This window comes from Anolis sagrei, chromosome 9 (assembly GCF_037176765.1).
Source record: "Anolis sagrei isolate rAnoSag1 chromosome 9, rAnoSag1.mat, whole genome shotgun sequence".
In the NCBI taxonomy this organism is placed as follows: Eukaryota; Metazoa; Chordata; class Lepidosauria; order Squamata; family Dactyloidae; genus Anolis; species Anolis sagrei.
In genome coordinates this window covers 2719142-2734743 of record NC_090029.1, presented here as the reverse complement: position 1 = coordinate 2734743, position 15602 = coordinate 2719142, and the positions used below count along the sequence as shown (strand labels likewise).

The 15602-nt window shown below is 48.9% G+C and overlaps 1 protein-coding gene across 3 annotated transcripts in view; it reads right to left on the bottom strand.

The window, feature by feature from the left end:
• The window catches only part of VPS13C (vacuolar protein sorting 13 homolog C), a 264400-nt gene extending 250145 nt beyond the window's left edge, over positions 1-14255 (bottom strand). For all 3 annotated transcript variants that reach the window (XM_067471235.1, XM_067471236.1, XM_067471237.1), the window contains exon 1: positions 14063-14255. In XM_067471235.1, coding sequence (XP_067327336.1) covers positions 14063-14162 — 100 coding nt within the window. In that variant the 5' untranslated portion in view covers positions 14163-14255. The remainder of the gene's footprint in view (positions 1-14062) is intronic.
• Positions 14256-15602: the final 1347 nt, after the last annotated feature.

Here is a 15602-nt window from a genome sequence, read left to right as displayed (position 1 = left end):
AGCTTGAGGCTGGTGATATAATAATAATAATAATAATAATAATAATAATAATAATAATAACAGTAATAATAATTTCTATCTGCCTAGAAATTCTGGTGGCAGAGGAGTTTTACAAGTAAAACAAGCAGTCGAAGAAGAAAAACGCGATGCCCTGGCAGAATATGTCAAGGAAAGCCAAGAACCTGCTTTAATTGAAGTCAATAATCAGAAACTTCTCAAAGCACAGCGGACAAAGAGTCAGTACAAGAAAACTGACCTCCAAAGCAGAGCTGACAACTGGCATAACAAAGCCTTACATGGGCAGTCCCTTGACAAAATGGAAGGAAAAGTTGACAAGGAGAAGACCTGGTTGTGGCTCACGAATGGAACCCTGAAGAAGGAGACAGAAGAAGGCCTGATGTAGGTTTTTTCAGGCTATATGGCCATGTTCTAGAGGAATTTCCTCCTGACGTTTCGCCTGCATCTATGGCAAGCATCCTCAGAGGTAGTGAGGTCTGTTGGAACTAGGAAAAAGGGGTTTATATATCTGTGGAATGACCAGGGTGGGACAAAGGCCTCTTGTCTGCTGGAGCTAGGGGTGAATGTTTCAAATGACCACCTTGTATTGTCGAAGGCTTTTGTGGCCGGAATCACTGGGTTGTTGTACGTTTTTTTCGGGCTGCATGGCCATGTTCTAGAGGCATTCTCTCCTGACATTTCGCCTGCATCTATGGCAAGCATCCTCAGAGGTAGTGAGATCTGTTGGAATTAGGAAAATGGGTTTATATATCTGTGGAATGACCAGGGTGGGACAAAGGACTCTTCTCTGCTGGAGCTAGGTGTGAATGTTTCAACTGACCACCTTAATTAGTGGGCTGTTGTAGGTTTTTTCGGACTATATGGCCATGTTCTAGAGGCATTCTCTCTTGACTTTTCACCTGCATCTATGGCAAGCATCCTCAGAGGTAGTGAGATCTGTTAGAATTAGGAAAATGGGTTTATATATCTGTGGAATGACCAGGGTGGGACAAAGGACTCTTGTCTGCTGGAGCTAGGTGTGAATGTTTCAACTGACCACCTTGATTAGCATTTGATTGCCTGGCAGTGCCTGGATCAATCTTTTGTTGAGAGGTGATTAGATGTCCTTGTTTGTTTCCTCTCTGTTGTTGTGCTGTTCTAATTTTAGAGGTTTTTTTTAATATTGGTAGCCAGATTTTGTTCATTTTCATGGTCTCTTCCTTTCTGTTGAAATTGTCCACATGCTTGTGGATTTCAATGGCTTCTCTGTGTAGCCTGACATGGTAGTTGTTGGAGTGATCCAGCATTTCTGTGTTCTCAAATAATATGCTGTGTCCAGGCTGGTTCCTCAGGTGCTCTGCTATGGCTGACTTCTTTGGTTGAAGAAGTATGCAGTGCCTTTCCAACAGACAAGAGTCCTTTGTCCCACTCTGGTCATTTCACAGATATGTTGTTGTTGTTCATTCGTTCAGTCGTCTCCGACTCTTCGTGACCTCATGGACCAGCCCACGCCAGAGCTCCCTGTCGGCCGTCACCACCCCCAGCTCCCTCAAGGTCAGTCCAGTCACTTCAAGGATGCCATCCATCCATCTTGCCCTTGGTCGGCCCCTCTTCCTTTTGCCTTCCACTTTCCCCAGCATCATTCCCTTCTCTAGGCTTCCCTGTCTCCTCATGATGTGGCCAAAGGACTTCCGCTTTGTCTCTAGTCTCCTTCCCTCCAATGAGCAGCCGGGCTTTCTTTCCTGGAGGATGGACTGGTTGGATCTTCTCGCAGTCCAAGGCACTCTCAGCCCTTTCCTCCAACACCACAGCTCAAAGGCATCTCTCTTCCTTGGCTCAGCCTTCCCGAAGGTCCAGCTCTCACATCCGTAGGTGACTACAGGGAATACCATGGCTTGGACTAGGCAATGGATCTTGGTTGCCAGTCTGATGTCTCTACTCTTTACTATTTTATCGAGACTGGACATTGCTCTCCTCCCAAGAAGTATATATAAACAGATATATAAACCCCTTTTTTCTAGTTTCCAACAGACCTCACTACCTCTGAGGATGCTTGCCATAGAGGCAGGTGAAACGTCAGGAGAAAATGCCTCTAGAACATGGTCATATAGCCTGAAAAATACCTACAACAACCCAGTGATTCCGGCCATGAAAGCCTTCGACAATAGAAGGCCCGATTCTTGCAGCCCGGGAACAAGCCATCAGAACAAAGGCCATTAAGGCCAGGATCGAAAAATCAACAGATGTCCCAAAATGCAGACTGTGCAAGGAAGCGGATGAAACCATGGATCATATCCTCAGCTGCTGCAAGAAAATCGCACAGACAGATTACAAACAAAGACACAACTCTGTGGCACGGATGATTCACTGGAACTTATGTCACAAGAACCACCTGCCACAGCAAAGAATTGGTGGGATCATCAACCTGCAAAGGTAGTGGAAAATGAACACGCAAAAATACTGTGGGACTTTCGAATCCAGACTGACAAAGTTTTGGAACACAATACACCAGACATCACGACTGTGGAAAAGAAAAAAGTCTGGATGTCGCAGTTCCAGGTGAGTGTTGCATTGAGGAAAAAACAACAGGAGAAACTCAGCCACTATTACAGGTTACAGCCTGTGTTGGATGGGGTCGCACTCCCTCTGAAGACACAGGTTCGCAGCTTGGGTGTGATCCTGGAATCATTGCTGAGCCTGGAACCCCAGGTCTCAGCGGTGGCCAGGAGAGCATTTGCACAGCTCAGGCTCATGCGCCAGCTGCGCCCGTACCTTGGGAAGTCTGACTTGGCCACGGTAGTCCACGCTCTTGTCACATCCCGCCTAGACTACTGCAACGCTCTCTACGTGGGGCTGCCCCTGAAGACGGCCCGGAAGCTGCAATTAGTCCAACACGCGGCAGCTATGATTCTAACAGGAGCGGAGCGCAGGGAGCACACAACCCCCCTGTTGCACCAGCTCCATTGGCTGCCGATCTGCTACCGGGCCAAATTCAAGGTGTTGGTATTGGCCTATAAAGCCCTAAACGGTTCCGGCCCAAGATACCTAGCCGACTGCATCTCGGCCTATGAACCCACCCGGACTTTGAGATCTTCCGGGGAGGCCCTGCTCTCGATCCCGCCTGCTTCTCAAGCACGGTTGGCGGGGACGAGAGATAGGGCCTTCTCGGTGGTGGCTCCTCGGCTGTGGAACGCCCTTCCTGTAGACGTTAGGCTGGCACCATCTCTCATGACATTCCATAGAAAGTTGAAGACCTGGATGTTTGTGCAGGCGTTTGACTAATTCAGTGCAATTTTGGCAATTTGAACATAGGAACGGAACAATGGACGAATGAATTTGGATCACGCTTGGATGATGAGGCGATCGGGGATGGGATTGGTCATAATTGTGTAGTATGATTGTTTTTTAGTTATTAATGGATATGTGTAACTTAACTGTAATTGTATATTGGTTATTGCTGTTTTTATTGCCTTTGCTGTTGGAAACCGCTGCAAGTTGCCCTCGGGCAACTTATTTACTACAAGAATAGTAAATAAATAAATAAATAAATAAATATCAAGACCTCAAAATAGAACTGCAAAGGCTCTGGTTGCATAAACCAGTCCAGGTGGTCCCAGTGGTCACTGGGTCCAGTGAATGAAAATGCATCCTGCATTTCAGATATTTACATTATGATTCATAACAGGAACGCAATTACAATTAGGAAGTAGATATCATAATAATATTATGGTTGGGGGTCACCACAACGTGAGGCGCTGTATTAAAGGGTCGCAGCATTAGGAAGGTTGACTTACTTAGTTACTTACTTACTACTTACTTACTAGTAAGTAACTAGTTGATATGGTAGAGCAGAACCACTGCTCTACCACATCAACTGTTCAAAAGCCTCCAAAGATCTGTTTAAAAGCCTCCAAAGATGGAGACTGTAACAGACTGTGACGCAGAGAGTTCCACAGCTAAACAGCTCTGACAGTCAGGAAGTTCTTCCTAATTCGATTTTATGAAGTTTGAACCCATGGCTCCATTGAGCCAGGAGAAAGGAAACCTGCTCCCTCTTTCTTGTGACAGCCTTTCACATATTTCAATGTGGCCTTGCAATGAGCTGGTCCTCGGGTGCCACGCCTCTGCTGTGCAAAAGTTTGGGAAGTTCTCCGTCCGCAAAACAGCAACTCGTGGCTCACATGATCTGCCAACTGAAGCACGCATACAGTTCCTGTGACTCATCCCTGGCCAAAGGATTCCTAAAACAAGGCCGGGCTCTCCCCTCCTTGCCCAGCCTCCCCCAGAAAGTAAACATGGGCTCAGATAAAGCCAAAGATACACAGAGCTGGGATCCTTTCTGCGGAGGAAGGTTTTAACAGCCGGACAAACTTTAAAAGCCTGCCTTTCCCAAGCATTAACTTCCCCGTTTTGCTGAGCGGAGTGAAATCCAGTAAGAGATTGGCTGTATCCTCCTGATCGAATTGATATAGTCACCAAAAGTAAAGGAAGATGATATGCCCTTCTCCCACTGAGGCCTCTCCCCCGCTCAGTCAGCCTTTCTCCCACTGAGGACTTTCCCCCCTCAGCCAGCTTTTCTCCCACTGAGGACTTTCCCCCCTCAGCCAGACTTTCTCCCACTGAGGCCTTTCCCCCCTCACCCAGCCTTTCTCCAACTGAGGCCTTTTCCCCCTCAGCCGGCCTTTCTCCCACTGACGCTTTCCCCCTCAGCCAGCCTTTCTCCCACTGACGCTTTCCCCACTCAGCCAGCCTTTCTCCCACTGAGGCCTTTTCCCCCTCAGCCAGCCTTTCTCCCACTGAGGCATTTCCCCCCCTTCAGCCAGCCTTTCTCCCACTGAGGCCTTCCCCCCCCCCCCTCAGCCAGCCTTTCTCCCACTGAGGCCTTCCCCCCTCAGCCAGCCTTTCTCCCACTGAGGCCTTTCCCCCTCAGCCAGCCTTTCCCCCACTGAGGCCTTTTCCCCCCTCAGCTAGCCTTTCTCCCACTGAGGCCTTTCCTCCCTCAGTCAGCCTTTCTCCCACTGAGACTTTCCCCCCTCTCAGCCAGCCATTCTTCCACTGAGGCCTTTCCCCCCTCAGCCAGCCTTTCTCCAACTGAAGCCTTTTCCCCCTCAGCCAGCCTTTCTCCAACTGAGGCCTTTCCCCCTTCAGCCAGACTTTCTCCCATTAAGGCCTTTTCCCCCTCAGCCAGCCTTTCTCCCACTGAGGCCTTTCCCCCCTCAGCCAGCCTTCCTCCCACTGAGGCCTTTCCCCCCTCAGCTAGCCTTTCTCCCACTGAGGCCTTTTCCCCCTCAGCCAGCCTTTCTCCAACTGAGGCCTTTCCCCCTTCAGCCAGCCTTTCTCCCACTGAGGCCCTTTCCCCCTCAGCCAGCCTTTCTCCCACTGAGGCCTTTCCCCACTCAGCCAGCCTTTCTTCTCCCACTGAGGACTTTTCTCCCTCAACCAGCCTTTCTCCCACTAAGGCTTTCTCACACTGAGGGCTCTCTCAGACCGAGGCCTTTCTCCCACTGAGGTGAACTAACACTGAGGACTTCTCTATCTTTTTTCTCTTTTTAGTAAGGAAAATATTTTTGAGTAATAAGAAAATAATAACCAAGAAGATGGAATGGAAGTCACTTCTTTTTTTGTTTTTTGTTTGTTTGTTTTTTGTGTGTTTTTTGTGTTTTTGCCTTTTTTCTCATTTTGCTTTTCGTGTATTTTTGTAGAATGTGTTTTATCTTTATCTCTTCGTTTTTCCCCTCACTTTTCTATACTTTTATTGTTCTCACTTTTTTTGTTGTATTCTTTATAAAATCTAATAAAATTCTTTTTAAAAAAAGAAAGATGGGCTCAAAGCCAACCTTAAAAACTCTGGCATCGACACTGAGAACTGGGAAGTCCTAGTCCTTGAGCACTCCAGTTGGAGGTCCGCTGTGACTAGCAGTGATGCAGAATTTGAAGAGGCACGAATGGAGAGCGAAAAAGAGAAACATGCCAAGAGGAAGGGGCATCAAGCCAACCCTGACCGGGACCACCTTCCACCTGGAAACCGATGCCCTCACTGTGGGAGATGATGCAGATCAAGAATAGGGCTCCACAGTCACTTACGGACCCACCACCAGAACACCGATCTTGGAAGACAATCCTACTCGGACAACGAGGGATCAACTAAGTAAGTAAGTATAAAGAGAGTGCAAGGACAAACGTCTGCCTTTAATAAATATGGCACAACAGAAGACACCAAATTGGGAGGGAGAGCCAAGACTCCAGAGGACAGAAGCAGGATTCAAAACGATCTTGACAGATTAGAGAGATGAATGGCCAAAACCAACACAATGAAGTTCAACAGGGACAAATGAAAGAGACTCCACTCAGGCAGAAATAACAAAATGCAAAGAGACAGAATGGGGGAAGATGAGGCCTGGCTGGAGAGCAGTATGTGTGAAAAAGATCTTGGAGTCCTCGTGGGGAGGAAGGTAAACATGAGCCAGGAATGTGATGTGGCGGCAAGAAAAGCCAATGGGATTTTGGCCTGCATCAAGAGGAGCCTAGTGTCTAGATCTAGGGAAGTCCTGCTCCCCATGCTCTCTTCTGCCTTGGTTAGACCACACCTGGAATATTGTGTCCAATTCTGGGCACCACAATTCAAGAGAGATATTGACAAGCTGGAATGTGTCCAGAGGAGGGCAACTAAAATGATCAAGGGTCTGGAGAACAAGCCCTATGAGGAGCGGCTTAAGGAGCTGGGCATGTTTAGCCTGAAGAAGAGAAGGTTGAGAGGAGACATGATAGCCATGTATAAATATGTGAGAGGAAGCCACAGGGAGGAGGAGGGAGCAAGCTTATTTTCTGCTTCCTTGGAGACTAGGACGTGGAACAATGGCTTCAAACTACAAGATCTGAACATGGGGAAGAACTTCCTGACTGTGAGAGCCGTTCAGCAGTGGAACTCTCTGCCCTGGAGTGTGGTGGAGGCTCCTTCTTTGGAAGCTTTGAAACAGAGGCTGGATGGCCATCTGTCAGGGGTGATTGGAATGCAATATTCCTGCTTCTTGGCAGAATGGGGTTGGACTGGATGAAGGCCCAGGAGGTCTCTTCCAACTCTTTGATTCTATGATTCTATATCCCAAAGCAGTTGCTCTACTCCGAACTCAAGAACGGAAAACGGAATGCTGGTGGGCAGGAAAAGAGATTGAAAGATGGGCTCAAAGCCAAGCTTAAAAACTCTGGCATAGACACTGAAAACTGGGAAGCCCTAGTTCTTGAGCACTCTAGTTGGAGGTCAGCTGTGACTAGCAGTGATGCAGAATTTGAAGAGGCACGAATGGAGGGCGAAGGAAATGTCCCAAGAGGAAGACGCATCAAGCCAACCTTGACCGGGACCACCTTCCACCTGGAAACCGATGCCCTCACTGCGGGAGACGATGCAGATCAAGAATAGGGATCCACGAACAAGAATAGGAAGTTACGCTTTACGGAGACGTGGCTCTTTCGAAAGAACTGGCTGCAATCACTGTCTGCTCCTTGAGGCATTTAAGCAGTATTCCACAATCGAATTACGAAGTGTCGTCACCCCACAACTAGCCTTGACAACAACACAACCGAAGGCCATTCTGTGACCCTGGGCCGTAGCCTAACCCGCTTCTCTGGATTTCTGTGCGAATGAGCACAAAAGAGAAGGAAAGAGTGATGTCAAAAGAACTCCCTGGGAAATAAGTAAATATCCAAGTAATTGGGTCTCCAACATACCATCAACTACTGCGCAGAGGTAAAGGCAGGGGCGGCGCAACCCTTACGCAAAGTAAGCACTCGCAGTAGAGTTGATGTTGCCAGGGGTGCTCTTGAGGCACTCTTGGGGGAAAATAGACCTTGACATATGCGAGTTGTAGTTACTGGGATGTATAGTTCACCTACAATCAAGGAGCATTCTGAACTCCACCAATGATGGAATTGAACCAAATATGGCACACAGAACTCCCACGACGAACAGAAAATATATATCAGTGATTGGTTGGGAGAGGGGGGCGCCAAAATACTGTTTGCTTACCATTGAAAGTTACCTAGGGCTTTCCCCAGACATTAAGTCCAGTCGTGTCCAACTCTGGGGGTTGGTGCTCATCTCCATTTGTAAGCTAAAGAGCTGGCATTGTCCATAGACACCTCCAAGGTCATGTGGCCGACATGACTGCATGGAGTGCCCTTACCTTCCCGCCGAAGCGGTAGCTATTGATCTATTATTTATTTATTATTTACAACATTTCTACCCCGCCCTTCTCAACCCCCGAGGGCGGGGGGACTCAGAGCAGCTAACATTGGCAACAACTAGATGCCGCAATCTATATATATAAAAATGGAAAGGGCGTTCAACGGGACAGCAAAACGCGAAAAAACCCCCAACGAAAACTCACCAAATTTGCCGTGCACATACCTCAACCCACAAGGTATGCACAACACTCATCAAAATTCCAAACAACATTTCAACAAACTCACAATTACAAAAACCAACTGAGCATGCGCAGTGCCCAGGGGAGGAAGTACACACGCAATGCACTCTGGGAGCTGTAGTTCTAGAACGCGGCCTACCCGCTGACGCTGAAGCCCCGGCCTGGGAGTTGGAGCTCAGCTGGCTGTGCTCGCTGGGGGCCAGGATGCTACGCAACCTGCGGAGACTGCCCGGGAGGCTCCCGCTGCGCGCCTTCCTGGCCCGGCCGGGAGAGGCCGCAGCCCGGCTCTGCCGAGGACAGCCCATCGGCCACCGCAACGCCCGGCCCAGGCCGCCCCCACACACCGCCGTCTGGCGAGGAAGGGGAAGGAGGGGAGGAAGCGGGAGAGGGAAGGAAGGACGGAAATGAGGGGAAGGGGTGTAAATAGCAAGGAAGGAAGGAAGGAAGGAAGGAAGAAAAGAGGGAAGGGAAGGTGTAGGAAGGAAGGAAGGAGAAGTTGAGAAGGTATATGAAACAAGAAAGGAAGAAAAGGAAGAGGAAAGGGAGAGAAGGAGGATGGGAAAGAAGGGAGGAAGGAAGGAAGGAAGAAGAAAGGAGGGAAGGGAAGGTGTATGAAGGAAGTAAGGAAGGAGAAGTTGAGAAGGTATATGAAAGAAGAAAGAAAGGAAGGAAAGAAAGAAGAAAGGGAGAGAAGGAGGATGGGAAAGAACGGAGAAAGGAAGGAAGGGAGGTGTATGAAAGAAGGAAGGAGAAGTTGAGAAGGTATATGAAACAAGAAAGGAAGAAAAGGAAGAGGAAAGGGAGAGAAGGAGGATGGGAAAGAAGGGAGGAAGGAAGGAAGGAAGGAAGGAAGGAAGGAAGAAGAAAGGAGGGAAGGGAAGGTGTATGAAGGAAGTAAAGAAGGAGAAGTTGAGAAGGTATATGAAAGAAGAAAGGAAGGAAAGAAAGAAGAAAGGGAGAGAAGGAGGATGGGAAAGAACGGAGAAAGGAAGGGAGGCGTATGAAGGAAGGAAGGAGAAGTTGAGAAGGTATATGAAAGAAGAAAGGTAGGAAAGAAAGAATAAAGAGAGAGAAGGAGGATGGGAAAGAAGGGAGAAAGGAAGGAAGGAGGAATGGAAAGAAAGATAGAAAAAAAGAAAGGGAAGGGGAAGGGAAGGTGTCAAAAGGAAGGAAGGAAGGAAGGAAGGAAGGGGAATTTGGGAAGGGGTTGGTGCTGAGGGGTGTCTCAAATTGGGTTGTAGTTTTTTTTGGGCTATATGGCCATATTCTAGAAGCATTCTCTCCTGACGTTTCGCCTGCATCTATGGCAAGCATCCTCACCTCACTACCCTGTGGATGCTTGCCATAGATGCAGGCAAAACGTCAGGAGAGAATGCTTCTAGAACATGGCCATATACCCCGAAAAACCTACAACAACCCAGCGATTCCAGCCATGAAAACCTTCAACAAGTCAGGAAGTTCTTCCTCATGTTCAGATGGAATCTCCTTTCTTTCCTGTAGCTTGAAGTCATGGCTCCATTGCGTCCTAGTCTCCAGGGCAGCAGAAAGGAAGCCTGCTCCCTCCTTCCTGACATCTGGATCCCTGGCCCTCATCATGTCTCCTCTCAGCCTTCTCTGCCACAGGCTAAACATGCCCAGCTCCTTAAGCCGCTCCTCATAGGGCTTGTTCTCCAGACCCTTGATCATTTTAGTCGCCCTCCCTACGACATATTCCCTTCTCATATTCATACATGGCTCTCATCATATCTCCTCTCACCCTTCTCTTCCTCAGGCTAAACATGCCCAGCTCCTTAAGCCGCTCCTCATAGGGCTTGTTCTCCACACCTTTGATCATTTGAGTCGCCCTCCTCTGGACACATTCCAGCTTAGAGTCAATATCTCTCTTGAATTGTGGTGCCCAGAATTGGACACAATATTCCAGGTAAAGTGGTCTAACCAAAGCGGAATAGAGCATGGGGAGCAGGACTTCCCTAGATCTAGACACTAGGCTCCTCTTCATGCACGCTGCATCACATTGTTGGCTCATGTTAACTTGTTGTCCATGAGGACTAGAAGATCTTTTCACACGTACTGCTCTCGAGCCAGGCCTCATCGTCCCCCATTCTCTCTGTTTGCATTTCCTTTTTCTGCCCCAGTGGAGTATCTTGCATTTGTCCCTGTTGAACTACATTTTGTTGGTTTTGGCACATCATCTCTCTAATCTGCTAAGATTGTTTTGAATTCTGCTCTTGTCTTCTGGGGGAGTGGCTCTCCCTCCCAATTTGGTCCCGTCTGCAAACTTGATGATCATACTTTCTAACCCTTCATAGACCTATCAGGGGCGTACGATACTGTAAACCACGGCCTCATCCTGAGAAAAATGCCTAATATCACAAAGGACGACCACCTCACCCGCCTCATAGGAAACCTGCTACAAAACAGGAGCTTCTTTGTTGAGTTCCAGGGCCAGAGAAGCAGATGGCGGAAACAGAAGAACGGCCTGCCTCAGGGGAGCGTGCTTGCTCCATCCATGTTCAACATCTACACAAATGACCAGCCACTGCCAGAAGGGACAGAGAGTTTCATCTATGCTGATGATTGTACCATCACCACTCAAGCAGGGAGCTTTGAGATGGTTGAACAGAAGATCTCCAAAAGGTGCTCTTACTGCCTATTACAAGGAAAACCAGCTGATCCCTAATCCATCTAAAACACAGACATGTGCCTTTCATTTCAAGAACAGAGAAGCATCCCGAGCTCTGAGGATCATTACCTGGGAAAGAATCCCACTGGAGCATTGCAGCGCACCCATAATCCCTGGGAGGAGTCACTCTGGACCGTGCTCTGACCTACAAGAAGCACTGCCTGAACATCAAGCAAAAAGTGGGTGCTAGAAACAATATCATACGAAAGCTGACTGGCACAACCTGGGGATCACAACCAGACACAGTGAAGACATCTGCCCTTGCGCTATGCTACTCTGCTGCTGAGTACGCATGCCCAGTGTGGAACACATCTCACCACGCTCAAACAGTGGATGTGGCCCTTAATGAAACATGCCGCATTATCACGGGGTGTCTGCGCCCTACACCACTGGAGAAATTACACTGCTTAGCCGGTATTGCACCACCTGACATCCGCCGGGAAGGAGCAGCCAATAGTGAAAGGACCAAGGCAGAGACATCTCCAGCTCATCCCCTGTTTGGGTATCAGCCAGCACGTCAACGACTTAAATCAATAAATAGTTTTCTAAGATCTACAGAGACACTCGCTGGAACACTTCAGCAAGCGAGAGTCCAAAAGTGGCAGGCTCAAACCCAGAATACCCAATTTTGTCTGTTTGTTTGTTTTGTTAAAAAATGTAATACAACTGTCTGGTTGCTCCTGACACGATGAATGAAACCCTTCATCTAAGTCAGTGGTTCTCAACCTTCCCAATGCTGTGATCCCTTAATATAGTTTCTAATGTTGTGGTGACCCTCAATGATAAAATTATTTTTGTTGATACTTCATAACCAGATTCGCAGCTTGGGAGTGATCCTGGACTCATCGCTGAGCCTAGAATTATTACTAGTAAGGTGTGGATGGCCATCTGTCAGGAGGGCTTTGATGGTGCTTTTTCCTGCCTGATAGGAAGAATCTATAAGGGAAAGTCATCAAGTAAACTCAGAGGCTGGGTAGCCATCTGTTGGGAGGGATTAGATTGTGCCTTTCCTGCATGAAGGCAGAAAAGGGTCAGACAGGATGGCCTCTGAGGATTCCCTTCCAACTGGAATTCTATTATGATTATTACTAAGCAAGGGCTGCATGGCCATCTGTAGGGAGGGATTAGATTGTGCCTTTCCTGCATGAAGGCAGAAGAGGATCAGACTGGATGGCCTCTGAGGATTCCCTTCCAACTGGAATTCTATTATGATTATTACTAAGCAAGGGCTGCGTGGCCATCTGTAGGGAGGGATTAGATTGTGCTTTTCCTGCATGAAGGCAGAAGAGGATCAGACTGGATGACCTCTGCGTTCCTTTCTGACTCTAGTAGGAGTCTATTATTATTATTACCGGTATTATTAGTAGTAGTAGTAGTGTGTAGATGGCCATCTGTCAGGAGGGCTTTGATGGTGCTTTTTCCCTGCCTGATAGAAAGAATCTATAAGGGAAACTCATCAAGTAAAGTCAGAGGCTGAGTGGCTATCTGTTGGGAGGGATTACATTGTGCTTTTCCTGCACAGAAAGAACTCCTCAAAGAAGGTCAGAGGCTGAGTGGCTATCTGTCGGGAGGGATTACATTGTGCTTTTCCTCCATAGAAAGAACTCCTCAAAGAAGGTCAGAGGCTGAGTGGCTATCTGTCAGGAGGGATTAGATTGTGCTTTTCCAGCATGAAGGCAGAAAAGGGTCAGACTGGATGGCCACTGGGGATTCTCTTCCAACTGGGATTGTATTATGATTATTACTACGCAAGGGCTGCATGGCCATCTGTTGGGAGGGCTTTTCTGACTCTAGGAGTCTATTATTTTTATTTTTACTAAGCAGGTGTGGATGGCCATCTGTTAGGAGGGCTTTGATGGTGCTTTTTTCCCTTCCTGATAGAAAGAATCTGTAAGGGAAACTCCTCAAAGAAGGTCAGAGGCTGAGTGGCTATCTGTCGGGAGGGATTAGATTGTGCTTTTCCTGCATAGAAAGAACTCCTCAAAGAAGGTCAGAGGCTGAGTGACTATCTGTCGGGAAGGATTAGACTGTGCTTTTTGTGCATGAAGGCAGAAAGAGTTGGACTGGATGGCCTCTTGGGATCCCTTCCATCTAGGATTCTATTATTATTATTATTATTATTATTATTATTATTATTATTACGAAGCAACGGCTGCATAGCCATCTGTAGGGAGGGATTAGATTGTGTTTTTCCAGCATGAAGGCAGAAGAGGGTCAGACTGGATAGCCTCTGGGTTCCCTTCTGACTCCAAGTGCCTATTATTTTTATTATTACTAAGCAGTTGTGGATGGCCATCTGTCAGGAGGGCTTTGATGGTGCTCTTTCCTAACTGATAGAAAGAATCTATAAGGGAAACTCATCCAGTAAAGTCAGAGGCTGGGTAGCCATCAGTTGGGAGGGATTAGATTGTGCTTTTCCTGTATAGAAAGAACTCCTAAAGAAGGTCAGAGGCTGAGTGGCTATCTGTAGGGAGGGATTACATTGTGCTTTTCCTGCATGAAGGCAAAAGAGGGTCGGACTGGATGCCCTTTGGGGATTCCCTTCCAACTGGGATTCTATTATGATTATTACTAAGCAAGGGCTGCATGGCCATCTGTAGGGGGGGATTACATTGTGCTTTTCCTGCATGAAGGCAAAAGGGGTCGGGCTGGATGCCCTTTGGGGATCTCTAGGAGTCTACTCTTATTATTGCTAAGCAGGGGGTGGATGGCCATCTATCAGGAGGGCTTGGATAGTGTTTTCTTCTTCTATTATTATTATTATTATTATTATTATTATTATTATATGGGGCCTGTTAGGAATTGTGGGAGTTGAAGAAGTCCAAAACACCTGGAAGGGGGGGGGGGAGGGAGGCCGAGTTGTCCCATGCCTGGTGTAATCCCTCCCGGCAGATGGCCAGCCCCTCCCTCCCGCCTCCCGCAAGCCCCGCCCCCTGAGGCCTCCCCTTTCTCCTTTCCTCACCGCCCCAGATGCCCAGCTTGAGCTGGGACTTGTTCAGGTTCTCCACGTAGCCGCCCAGGAAGCGGTTGAGGAGGTCGGCCACCACCGACTCCAGCACCATGGCTGAGGCTGCTGTTGAGGGGACGACGCTGCTCCTCCTCCGGCTCCCACGCCGCCACTGAAAGCCCGCCCGGCGACACCGCGCATGCGCCAAGCTCCTCCCGCAGCGGGTGGTTTAATTCTTCCCTCCTCTCATAGGACGAAGCCTCTCCCCTCCTCTGATAGGGCGAAGCGTCCCGTCTATCACTTTCTCCTCCCGCCCCCTGCTCCTTGAGAGGGAAAAGACACGCATGCGCAGACTCCCTCTCTCCTTTCCCCTATTCCATCACTGTCTCCTCGGCCTTTCTTATCCCGCCCTCTTTCTTCCCTACTCTGATAGGTCGGCGTTTCCCGTCTATCACTTTCTCCTCCCGCCCCCTGCTCCTTGAGAGGGAAAAGAGACGCATGCGGAGAACTCTTCTTATTCCCTTCACAGGAGGAGAGTTGCGCATGCGCGGACTCACTTCTTCCCCCTGTTAGAAGCCAAGTTCTATCACTCGGCCTTTCTTCGTCCCGCCCCCTTTCTTCTTCCCTCTTCTGATAGGTCGGCGTGTCCCATCCAACACTGTCTCCTCAGCCTTTCTTCGTCCCGCCCTCTTTCTTCCCTCCTCTGATAGGTCGAAGCGTCCCGTCTATCACTGTCTCCTCCCGCCCCTTCTTATTCTCTTCACATGAGGGGAGTTGTGTGCGCATGCGCGAACTCCCTCTCTCCTTTCCCCTATTCCATCACTGTCTCCTCAGCCTTTCTTCGTCCCGCCCTCTTTCTTCCCTCCTCTGATAGGTCGAAGCGTCCCGTCTATCACTGTCTCCTCCCGCCCCTTCTTATTCTCTTCACATGAGGGGAGTTGTGTGCGCATGCGCGAACTCCCTCTCTCCTTTCCCCTATTCCATCACTGTCTCCTCAGCCTTTCTTCGTCCCGCCCCCTTTCTTCTTCCCTCCTCTGATAGGTCGGCTAGTCCCGTCTATCACTTTCTCCTCCCGCCCCCTGCTCCTTGAGAGGAAAAGAGACGCATGCGCAGACTTTTATTCCCTTCACACGAGGGGAGTTGTGTGCGCATGCGCGGGCTCACTCACTCTCTTCTTTCCCTCACGGTCTCCGCGGCCTGTCTTCGTCCCGCCCCCTTTCATCTTCCCTCCTCTGATAGGTCGAAGTGTCCCATCCATCACTGTCTCCTCAGCCTTTCTTCGTCCCACCCTCTTTCTTCCCTCATCTGATAGGTCGAAGCGTCCCGTCTATCACTTTCTCCTCCCGCCCCCTGCTCCTTGAGAGAGAAAAGAGACGCATGCGCAGACTCTTCTTATTCCCTTCACGTGAGGAGAGTTGTGTGCGCATGCGCGGACTGACTTCTTTCCCTCACGGTCTCCTCGGCCTTTCTTCGTCCCACCCCCTTTCTTCTTCCCTCCTCTGATAGGTCGAAGCGTCCCATCTGTCACTTTCTCCTCCCGCCCCCTGCTCCTTGA